The 12,175-nt window shown below is 43.6% G+C and overlaps 1 protein-coding gene across 1 annotated transcript in view; it reads right to left on the bottom strand.

The window, feature by feature from the left end:
• Positions 1 to 854: 854 nt before the first annotated feature.
• The window catches only part of MOCOS (molybdenum cofactor sulfurase), a 54,630-nt gene continuing 43,309 nt past the window's right edge, over positions 855 to 12,175 (bottom strand). Inside the window, exons 12-15 of the mRNA XM_004422470.3 lie at positions 10,493 to 10,598; positions 7,613 to 7,751; positions 2,739 to 2,843; positions 855 to 1,048 (exon numbers count right to left, since the gene is read on the bottom strand). Of these exons, the coding sequence (XP_004422527.1) occupies positions 896 to 1,048; positions 2,739 to 2,843; positions 7,613 to 7,751; positions 10,493 to 10,598 (503 nt within the window). The 3' untranslated portion in view covers positions 855 to 895. The remainder of the gene's footprint in view (positions 1,049 to 2,738; positions 2,844 to 7,612; positions 7,752 to 10,492; positions 10,599 to 12,175) is intronic.

The following is a 12,175-nucleotide window of genomic DNA, read 5'->3' as shown; positions in this document are numbered from 1 at the left end:
ACAGAGTGTAACTTCAGGCTCATGAGCAATCCTCAGAAGTCAACTCAAAGGGGGAGAGGAAGGTGGGCGGGGATAGGAAGCAAGAGGAAGGGGTTGCTGGCCTGTGCCTTTGCTCAACACATAAACATCCTGCTCGAACCTCCCCTAAGGAATGTGGCCACAAGTCGCACTATGGGACCCTGAGCATAAACCCACCTCCTCCACATACGTGAGGGGAGAGACACATCCAATTCCCTCAAGACCACTGGGCACAGGAGACCTTCTTCTATACAAAGGGGTTGAAGAGAGTCTAAAGATTCTTTCTAAAGTAACATCGTGGGAAAATGGGACAACAGAGGAGGTTCAATATTCCCAGTGAGCTCCACTAAAAATCTCACTGGCCCCTTGGTGTGGTGGTTGAGTATGGCGTGCTCCACCTCAGCGGCCTGGGTTCCCAGGTTTGTGGGTTTGGATCCCAGGTGCGGGACCTACACCTCTCGTCAAGCCATGCTGTGGTGGCGAGCCACACGCAAAATGGAGGAAGATTGGCACAGATCGTAGCTCAGGGCAAATCTTCCTCACCAAAAAAACAAAACAAACAAACAAAAAAACTCATCTAATTAAAACTACCATACTTCAAAAACACATGGGAGCCTTGCTGGTTATGGGTGCAGCACTCATGCTGAATTTGCCTCGTGTAAAGCACAGAGGCCTTGGAACTGCCCTCCTGAGCAGGGCCAGTGCACACGCGGACAGTGAGGAGTTAGAGGAGGAAGGAAGTGGACGAAAGCTCTCTCTACCTCCAAGAGGAAAAAAACTCTCCTTGTTCAAAAGACCAAGTTCTAATGAACCACACACATGCCAACTTCAATAAGTAGTTATAAAAGAGAAATTTTAATTTACGCTGAAAAGAAATTTAGGCGATAACATCCTGATGTTTTTCAGAAGCAGGTAAATGGTGGCGTTCTGCATTTTCTTTCAACACAGGGAGCACCTGAGATCCTACAGACAGGAAACATGGAGACGATAAATCCAAAGCCGTATGCATCAGGTACACTCCAAAGTTCACCTGTGAACAAAACAGCAACAGCAACAACAACGAGCTAGATTATTTCAGCAGTTAAAATAATTTTGTAAATAATAAGGTTCAACTAAAAGAAGTCAGATCTTTACAGACATGTACTGGGATTTGACAAGTCCTATCTGTCACTTAGTAGAATGTAGCGGGAAACAAGGAGAATCCTAATTTCACACACAAAGATTCTCATTCTAAGGTGTCCTTTCCCGACAGTCACCCCACCCCTCTTTATTGCTGGACCCATTCTTTCTTCTCCTTCTTGTATACCCTGAGCTTCCCACAGGAAGGTTCTCTTCCTGCTCTGGGCCTTTGACCACTGCCAGGCCAATTTCTGCTCTGTTCCCTGATGTAAAAGCCATTTTGTGAAAATAACAGCAAAACCTTGCATTTTCCTTATGAAGGTGTGATATAGGTTAAGCCCTCCAAATTCTCCAGAATAAAGATGGAAGGTCCAAAATGAAGAGTTGTGTAAGTCTACTCAAGGTTTGCCATCAATGCAAGTGAGCCAGTAAGAACTCTTTGGAGTATGTGACATGCTCCCAGATCTGTTCATTCCTGTGATAACATCAGTTGGATGCCCCCATGTTCCAGGCCCCAGGCTAGGGGCTAGGGCCAAATTAATTCCTTAAGATTTGTGCACATGTGAGTGAAGAGTACATAAGAACTCCTTGTACTATCTTTGCCATTTATCTGTAAATCTAAAATTATTACAAAATTAAAAAATATTTTTAAAAGATTTGTACACACGAGGATTATAGTGATGCTGAGAAATACTACTTCCATGCACCATAGTATTTGCGCCCACGCATCCCCGCTCCTGCCAACCTGCATGGGGCAGGCTCAAGTCCCCACACTCCCAGTTGACACGCCTGCTTCCGCTGAGCAGACAGACACGTTGGTAAAACACAAAAGTGTAACACCTCTATTGACCATATCTATCCCGGATCTGGAGGAAGACTGTGTTACTCAAATACTGTGAAACAAAACACTGATTTTGGAGAAACACAGGAAATAGTGACGAACATTTTACCATGAGTTAACCTGCCAACTTATTACTGGAGTGAGATTAATTATTTGCATTATATCAGTTAATTTTCAAGAATTGCTCCATGCAGCCTGACTGCTTACTTGGCTTCTGAGAATTCTCTGCAAACAAAAAGTCCTAACAGAAAGTGTGAGTCTGGAAATAAATCTTCCTGAAGAATCAATCTGTTAGAAGTTCAGCTTTTATCATCTGGAACCCACAACAACAACATTTAGTCATTTTAATCCTCAAGATGACTTACAGGCTTAGTATAGTGAAATTGACTGAATCTTTCTATGCAGCTACTCTGTTCACCATAAGGCGTTTTACAATTCATGAGATCTCTGTGGCAAAGAACATAATGATTGAGACAACAGAATTACTTTACTTATTTACTTATTTCTTATTTACACTCCATATCTCCTTATCAAGATTTGAGAGCAAAAATACATGTAAAAAAAAAACAGAGTGAGGAAATGGATGGAAAGGAAAAATAAGATGGTGCCACAGACAAGGTAGAAATCTTAATGGTAGCCCATCAGCCTTAGACTATCCCCTAATTCTAAAAATTACTCAGCACTATTAGGGATATAGTTCTGGTGTAGATAATGCACCAGGATATTAAAACAGTGTGCTGTATTTTGCAATCATGCATACCTTTCTCTCTCGACTCTCAGAAAGCTTTCGGAAAACATCTTGATTTCGTTGCCCGGTTTGCTGGTCGATGCAAATCATCTGGCATCTGTGACAAGGCCCCGAAACCTGGGAGGTGAGAAGAGAAAAGACAGATTTGCCATGAAAGTGACTAGACCCTCACACTTTGTAGAGGGGAATCTGGGTCCAGGAGGATTGGTTGTAATAGGCTGTCCCCTGGCCAATTTCAGGCTTACACAGAAATGCTCACTACTCTGTTCTAAACTGCAAGGAGCCAGAAAGTGGCACCTCTTCACCACGCTGCAGGGGAATTACTCATATTTGTTTATCAGCTGAAAGGCTGCTGCCTCAGGGCTTTGTGGAGAAAGTAAAGAGTGGTTGTGAATCTCAGATGGTTATCAGGTAATGATGGGGGATCCTCCCAGGAAGAAATCCTCCTTTGATTGGAGGACAAATTGGGAGAAGATAAAAAGCCACAGGCCCAGGGGCCAGCCCCGTTGCATGGTAGTTAAATTCAGTGCCTTCCACTTTGGTCCCCTGCGTTCACAGGCCCGGATCCCGGTTATGGACCTACACCACTCGTTGGCCGCCATGCTATGGCAGCAGCCCACACACAAAATAGAGGAAGATTGGCAACAGATGTTAGCTCAGGGTGAATTTTCCTCAACAACAACAACAAAAAAGCCACAGACCCAGTGCTGAGCCACTGTGAGAAAGTCATCAGAAAGAACCTTAGAATTACAAACACAGATTCATATACAAGGATGTTTCTCCCATTATTTCTAACAGGGAAAATCTGGTAGCATCTTAAACATCACATAATAGAGAAGAATGGTTAAGAAAACTATGCTACAGCTATATGATATATAACGCACAGATATTAAAATTAATCTATTAAGGGCTTTAAGTAAAATGGGAAATACTTATTTTTATAACTGAAATAAGCAGGAAACCAAATTATATATGTAGTCCGATATATGTGTGTGTATGCATAAAGCACAGTCGACAGCTTCTTAACAGGGGTCATAATGTCTGGTAGAGCTTCTATTCTGGATGGTCTGCCATGAGCATGAATTGCTTTTATAGCGAGAAAATCCCCCATAAATGTTACCATAGAAAAAGCAAGTATGCAGCTCAGCAGGGACGAGATGCTTTCAGTGCACACGTAAAAGGTGCAAAGGTACTTGATTTTCTCATAACTATTGTCTCTTCTGCTCACTCATGGGCAAGCACAAGGTGTGCACTGAAGTTAGGAACACTCAGCGAAATCTGGATGTGTCTTAGCCTGTTCTTATCTCTCGCATTCTGGCTGGTAGGCATTGAACCAGTGGAAACATCACCTCACTGTGGTATCAAAGTCAAGATTCCCAAGACTCACAAGCAGCTGGAGGCCAGCACTCACTTGGTGATGCTCGGCAGACTCGTGACCTCTGCAGGCCTCATCTCATCATCCAGCTCCTTAGCTGGATTTGGTGAGGATTCCAGATACTATTTCTGGGATGCCAAGCCCAGGCCTGGCACTCCATCATGCCCCAAAGTGGAAACTATCATTATGATAAACAAAGATCCCCAAGATTGAACCAGGCTTCCTCGAGACCAGAATTCTGTGCCCTCAAGGAGTTGGTGTGGCTTTCAGTGTACAGAAACTTCTACCTTCTCCGCCTAGAACATTATGATTCCTGGGCTGGGCTCCCTCAGAACCCACAGAGCCATGTCCCTCAGAAGGGATGCCCCAAGCATGGCAGCACCCACCAGCCATGGGCCCAGGCCCCAGCTGCCACCTGACAGACAACACCTTACATAAAAATCCTGTCACTTCAGTGAAAAGGCTCTCTTAAAACAGTTTCTCAAGCTGGCAGAAGGGAGGACGTTTTTCAGATACTCTTTGAACACCAATACAAAGAAAACAATTTTCTTAAAACATTATGATATTTAAGCTTTTTTTCTGGTACTCTTATCAAATAGTATTTTACAAACTTGTTTACTAACATATATTCATTGAAAAATAACTCAAACAATACAGAACCTTTAAGAATTAAAAGAGAAAGCACTCAGCAATAGTCCCCCTCTCCACCCTCTGAGGCAAATGCTGCTAACGTGGCTACAGATCATTCTAGACTGTGGCATGTAGCTGCACACAACGGCATGTGCACCCGTGAAACACACTGAAATCTGAGAGGCCACTGGGTTTCTTTCTTTTTTAAATTACTCCGTAATACATATTGGACATCCTTCCATGTCTGTACACAGAGACTACCTCATCCCTGGGTTTTGCAACTTTCACCATGGCCTGGCATTCCTGTGGGTAGATGCACTTAGTTGTTCTCCGTCGAACCCACATAAAGTTTCTAACTCCTTAGGAAACTATTATATCAAAAATTTATATCATTTATAATTTATGTTACTTTATATCAATAATTTTACAATAAAAGTCTTAATTCACATAACGCTCTTTCCTGTTAGAAATTTTTCTTTTAGGATCAATCTCCCAAATTGAGATTATAAAGCCAACAGGTATAAAAGTTTTTATGACTTGATGATACCTAGTGAAAAATTGCTTTCCAAAAGAGATGTGCTAAATCTTTTTTCATTGCAACAGCTTCAGCAGTGAGTATTATCATCGACAAACATCTTTTAAGCCTTTACTTTTTGAAAGGCACAGTATTAACTATAGCTTATACTTTTTAATGCCTGCACAGAACTACATTGTATATTGTAGCATTGGATTTGATACATGGAATATAGCATAATTTATGTAACCAATCTCCCTTTTATGGATATTTAGGATGTTCTGCAATTTTTCATATTTAAAAAAGTATTGCAATAAACAATTTTGTAATATATCTTTGCATATTTGTATGAGTATTATTTTATGGGATAGATTTCTACATGTGAAATGATTGGGTCAAAGGGCATATATATTTATCAACTACTATTTATTAAGAACCATGACCTAAAGAAAGCAAAGCATCTCAGACAGTTTCCTTAAAGGGTCTTCTCGTATTTACGTGCGCAGGTACCTGGAAAGGTACCTGTTGCCAGGTAAGTTTCTGACAGTGATCCTAGTCTAGTACTAGTTCTTTCTCTTTTCTCTTCTTTCTTTCTTCCTTTATTTCACCCTCCCTCTCTCCGTCTGTCAAACAACATGTGTAAGAGCAGGTGTCTTTAAGACACAGCAGAGACAAAGCAATAGAAAACGAGGAAGAAAAGAGTAAATCTAGACGGAGGGATGAGAGGGAACAGCAGGAAGGCTGGTGCCAGAGAGAGAGCTATGGGAAAAAATATCGGAGAGAAAAGAGATTATGTTTTCAAGGGGGAGCAGCTGCCAGGATAAGGGGAAGTTTGGGGAGTTAAATAGATAAAAAAGATCTTTGGGACATTTTTTTTTGGGCCATGCAATTTATCTGCCCTCCCAACCCCAGACCTCTGAAATTCCTCAATAAAGATTTCAATTATTGTTTACTGCTTTTCTGAATGTTAGAGTGGTGTTGGTTTTGAGTGCAGAGCCTAGACATAAGGGTAGCCCATTATAGTCCGTTTATACACCCAGCTAATAACACTACTATTATTAAAGTAATTTCATTCCCCACTGAAGAATGGGAAACATTCTGTGCAGATGACCCATCCTTCTGTCCCTATCTTTATCTTTTTTTTTTTTTGTGAGGAAGATCAGCCCTGAGCTAACATCCATGCCAATCCTCCTCTTTTTGCTGAGGAAGACTGGCCCTGGGCTAACATCTGTGCCCATCTTCCTCCACTTTATGTGGGACACCACCACGGCATGGCTTGACAAGCAGTGCATCGGTGCGCGCCTGGGATCCGAACCCGGGTCACTTAACCCGGTGCACTTAACCGCTACGCCACGGGGCCGGCCCCCCATCTTTATCTTATCTTTCCTGTCCATTCATTCCCTCAACACTTATTGAGCACTGACTCTGGGCCAGGACTGTTCTAGGCCCCAGAGGTACAGCAGGGAACAAAGCAAACTTGGTCCCCACACTTGTGTGCACTGAAGGAATAAGCAGGCGCTGTGCAGAGTGTGACCATGTGGGGAGTCAGGAACATCCTTTCCAAGGAAGTGACATCTGGGCTGAGACCCTAGAGTAGCTACAGGGAGAATGTGCCAGGCAGAAGGGACAGCAAGGGCAAAGGCACCGAGGCAGGAAGCTTGGCTTGTTTAGGGAATAGAGAGAAGGTGTGTACTATAGGCAGAGGGGGGAAGAGGGATGAGCTTGGAGAGATTTGAGAGGTCGGAGAGGCCAGCGCAATCAGGTCTCCGGGGGCCTTATCTGCCCCAATGATTTTAACTTAAGATTTTCTCACATCTTTGAAGCCCACAGCACGAGTTTAGGGACCCAAAGCCTGGGGAGAGAGGGGATCTCCACGGCTTTGCCGCTGATTGCAAGCTCCTCCCCAGCTGCCAGTGAGGCCAGAAGCCAGAGCACGGGAGGAGGGGGAGCAGCCCTCTGAGGGACCACTGGGCATCTGGGTCCTCCTCCACGTGCTCCAGACAGCAGAAAAGTCCAACAAGTTTCAGGAGGATGAAGTTCTCATAGACGCAACACTTCACGAAAACAGAGTTTAAACCTAGACATAATGACGAGGTGGAGGCAGCACTGAGCCCTCCATCACCAGTACAGGGCACATTCCCTCTTCCTCACGTGAAACTGACGGCTGCCACCCTGGTTGGGAATAAGGGATGGATCATTCCAAGGGGTGTCCCAGAATGCAGATGTCACATACTCTCCTGCTGAGGTTTTGTGGGTAAGAGTCAAAGACGGGGAGGGATTTCCACTTGCCACCATCCTGGCCTAGGACTGAGGTCAGTGTCCATTGTCAACCCTTGAGGAAGGATAACAGAACTTTCCAGAACTCACCTGGAAACGCAAGGAACCAATTGAAATCTCATCCCATTTCTCTTCTTCAAAAGCCCTTGTTCCATTGGTAACAATATTGGCACGAAAACGTGAGATGAGGTCTTTCATTGGGAATGATTCCACCTTTCCGTTCTCATCGCTGTTTAAGACATACCAAAAACGAAAAAGTGGAGGAGGGGTGGATACTTGCATTGTTATAATAATTCAATATTTCTATCACTCAATGCCTGACTTCATCAACTGTACTCTGGCCTGGGGCCTGGATGATCAGAACAAGCTTCTCCCATGAGCGTAAGGCCAAGAGACACCCATCTGTTAGATAGACCTCAACGGTCTCCCTTGGGATATGGTCCATGTCCATGGAGAGTCCACAAGAGGGAATGCAAAGGGTGAGCAGATCTTCACTGAAGAGGCAAAGGACTTCAGAAACCAAGTGAACGGGGTCAAGTGAATGAACTTCTGAGAAAATACCAATTCTACAAGCTGAGTCGGGAGAAGGCATTTAAAGCGTCAACAGGCTTAATTACCAAGGACCTAAAAAGCACCAAGAGCTCAGACTCACTTTGGATATGAGAATTGATAAAGCAACATAGAGTATATACGGGAGGTTTTAATACTTATTTCCTAACTTCCATCCTGTTTGCAGTTTTAGCTAGCATATGCTATTTTTGTAATTCTTGTTAAAAATTTTTGTTTACAGCCATGAGGTCCTGTAAAATGGCTCTCTGCACCTCCATCCACCACCCACCCCCCAAGAGGAACACACTGAAAAAGCATCTGAAAACTTCAACAAAAGAGCACACCAAATGGTCCCATTAGACTGAGTTCAAGAACAGGTGAGAATGTCCATAGTGAAAGAAGTCAGAATAGCGGTGACCTTCAGTGGGGTTGATGAAGAGGGGGTACAAAGAAGGTTTCTGGGGTCCTGGAAATGCTCTCTACTTGATCTGGGTGGTGGTTACATGGGTATATATATCTGTAAAACTTTATTGAGCTGTGTACTTACAATTTTTGCACTTTGTTGTACTTCAATAAAAAATTAAGTTTGGATGGAAATTCTTGAGCATGACTGGAATTTGCCCTGGAGACAGAACTGAAGGCTCTGAAGGAGGATGAGGGGTCCCACAGCTGTATCCCAATCCCCTTCCAAACAGTGAATGGCATGTGAAAAGCCGGGACCAGGAGAACCAAGTCTAGCTTTGCCACTATGTGCGACTCCCATGACCTGTGAGGACTGCAGTTTCCTCAACGGAAATGTCAGGGTTAGCATTTTCCAGTCCTAAAATCCTTCAATTCTGGATTTACCCTCCAGATTATAAACCCTCCTTTTGTGCTTTGTAAAAGAGAAAGTTTTATGTCCAAAAGCTATCGTGGTCACCATGTGCACGACAGCATCCATCAAATTCAAAAACAGAACACAGAGAGACACCAACCAGGGCCCCCAGAGACCCTTGTCCTGTACTGGCAATAGGTTGTTCCTCTTACCTTTGACCAATTATCCCACCTACCCCTTGTGTGTCAGCCCTGCAGTAAACCAACTGGTGGGAAATGCGCTCCCCTGCCGGTAGGAACTGGGGTGCAGCAAGCCTGTCTCCACCTCCTATCATTTCACACCAAGAATCCCAGAAACCCGCAGACCTGCTCTCTCCAGGGCTCTGGGTACCTGAGGAGGAGGGTCACCCAGTGCCAGGAAAACTCAGTGAACACCCAGGGCCCATGCAGCTGCGTCACACTTCTGCTCTCAAGGAAGGTGGGCTGGGCCACGGCCAGGGAACTCTGTTGTGTTCTCGCCAATGACTATAAATAGGAATTACTACAAATGGTCCGTCTTTGTCATTTTCATTAAGCTATATCTGTATGCATATGTGGGTGTGCACACATGCACATGATCACGTGGCATGTGACAGTCACAGGATCCCTGCCTCATGGTGCTGACGGGCATGTGATACCCCTCCCTGGCCTGTGGACCAGGAATGAGCAGCTGGTCACGGCTCTTGCATAACAGCTGGGTGACTTTTTTCTTTTTTGCCCTAATTTTTTGATTACCTTGGGACTTCAATTTCCTCTAAAGAATAATAAGGGGGGTTGAACTAACCAAGACTTTTTCTGGAGCTCACCTTCTAACACTGTCAGGGCCCTTGGCAGAGCACTGGGAGGGAGGGAGGAGGCGGGCATGCTGGTTCTGTCTGATGATACAAACAAATAATATCTACAATGACAACTTCAAAAGCTTTCATAACCACTGTTCTTTTCACTCAAAATGACTGTGGAAATACGGCAAGGCTCCTAGGGCACAGTGGGAGGGTGGGCAATGAAATTGGGTCAAGCTGGTGGTAATTCAATTAAAGCAAATGTTAAGAAATGGAATGATTAAAGGGGCCAGCCCCGTGGCTTAGGGGTTAAGTGCTCACGCTCCACTGCTGGCGGCCCGGGTTCAGATCCCCAGCGCGCATCGACGCACCGCTTCTCCCGCCATGCTGAGGCCGCGTCCCACATACAGCAACTAGAAGGCTGTGCAACTATGACATACAACTATCTACTGGGGCTTTGGGGGAAAAAAATAAATAAATAAAAATTAAAAAGAAACAAAAAACAAAAAAAGAAATGGAATGATTAAAAAATGAGTTGGGGTTCTCCACTAAGCATCTTGAGGGCATCAAGAAGGATCATTGTAAGATAAAAGAGAACCCTCAGAAAGACTAATGGGAACTGGCAGAAACGGCTTTGTGACTTCTCTGGGCCTCAGTCTCAATGAAGGGTCTGAACTCCACGACTCTCAGATCTTTTCTCCCCAGGCAGGTGCCAGGGTCACTCCCAGGGGCAAGTGGTTACGCTGTCTGCTATTCCCAAGGTAAATAGCAAATAGTAAAGGGACCTTACCTGGTGTTTAGTTGCTGGTGAAGTTCTAAAACACTGGATCTATTTATCAGCAGATACTGGGCCTCATTCACCAGAGAAAGGGTGGCTGTTGTACCAGGAGATGGATCTAAAAATGATGGAGTATTTAAAAGAGGAGTTGCTTCCTTGGAATGCAAATGAATCGTGCTGCCACTGAGTTGCATTTTTAAAAGATAGAGATTTTTCTACAAGGGAAAAACATAGTGCCCTGGAAATAATAAAAATGTTCTAAGCATGGCTCAAACCTCTCAAAAACAGAAAGAAAATGAGCTCCTAGAATACTCTGTTAATAATCTGGAAAAAAAATAAAATAAAATGTTGAAGCGAAATTGTTCCAGCAAAGACTTGGAGGCAACATTTAGAAGAGAAGAGATGGGTCACAGGGTTGAGCCTGGGGGACCCTCCCCAAGATGACACGGAAGAGGGGCCTTGAAGAGGTCACAAGCCCAGGAAGATCTTCCGAATCTAGTCAGGGAAAAGCTGTTTCTTTGCCCTTGGGCAAGTGTGAGATGTGGACTTTGGAAATAAATAATACAAGTTTTAAAACTACTGAAAGGGAAAAAAAAAAAGTAGAAGAAAATATCAAGTGCTTCCAGAACCGCTGGCAGCCTGCCGCCCAGCTTCCGTCTCTCTTGTTGGGCACACCATTGCTATCTTTACATAAGATGTTGATAAAAAGCATCAGCTGGGCCAAAGCCTGGTGAGCTGTCTCCAAAACAGGTCTGTGGACCCTGGAGTACACGGGAATAGATACTTTTAAGAGAGTTGTTTCCCAAATCCCCTACTTTCATATGTTCTTTTTGCTAAAATGGCTCTGTCAGAGAAGGGAGGTGCAATCCCAGCCCGCTCCACAGAAGACCCTTCTCGCACTTCACAGGGAAAAGGCCACACCTCTCCAAGGGCATGTTGCCCCTGGGGACTGAGACTCTCCAGGGTAGAAGACAAAAGCCCCATTCAAACCCCTGGGGTCTGTGCTGAGAAAATAAAAGTCTCTAAAGCTTGGGTGAATGATCCTCCTGTACGTCAGAAGGCTTCCAATTCTCAGCTATCTACAAAACTGCCCAACCCAATTAGGTTGTCAAGTGACAGATGATTGAAGTCATCTTAATGTTAGATCCCTGTGCCTCAGAAGAAAGGTTTGAGTGACAGCGAGTTAACCAGACTCCTTCATCCTCAGCTCTTCATTGGCTTAAATAAGGTTTTTCAGAAGAGAACTAATGCTGAGCACCAGCTATTCGGGTCATAGGTGACTGTCATTCATGGATATGGGTATGAATGGCAGGAGCCCAGCCATCTCACTAAGAGATTTGTTTTCAACATTTTTTTCTGTTTATGTTTAATAACTATTTTTCAAAATTTATAATATACTTTTGTTGCTTTGATCAACTGTATACTATTAAAAATTATGATAAGAACTCAACCTAGAAGAAATTTCCTGACACTTACACTCTATGATCAAAGTAAACTTTAAAAATTTTTATACATTTCAATTTATATACAATTTTCGTTTTAGATAAATATGATAGGCTGATCAAGGAATGATTTTCAATCATAAAATACACAATGCTAAGATAAAATTTCTTCAAGAGTAGAATGAAAATACAAGTTGAAGAAGGAAAAGGAAAGAAAAAACATTTCTGACTATTAAAAGACAGTTTGTTCATA

Source organism: Ceratotherium simum, chromosome 14 (genome assembly GCF_057802395.1).
Source record: "Ceratotherium simum simum isolate JZ-2026a chromosome 14, ASM5780239v1, whole genome shotgun sequence".
Classification (NCBI taxonomy): Eukaryota; Metazoa; Chordata; class Mammalia; order Perissodactyla; family Rhinocerotidae; genus Ceratotherium; species Ceratotherium simum.
This window is presented reverse-complemented; position numbering and strand designations above follow the sequence as displayed.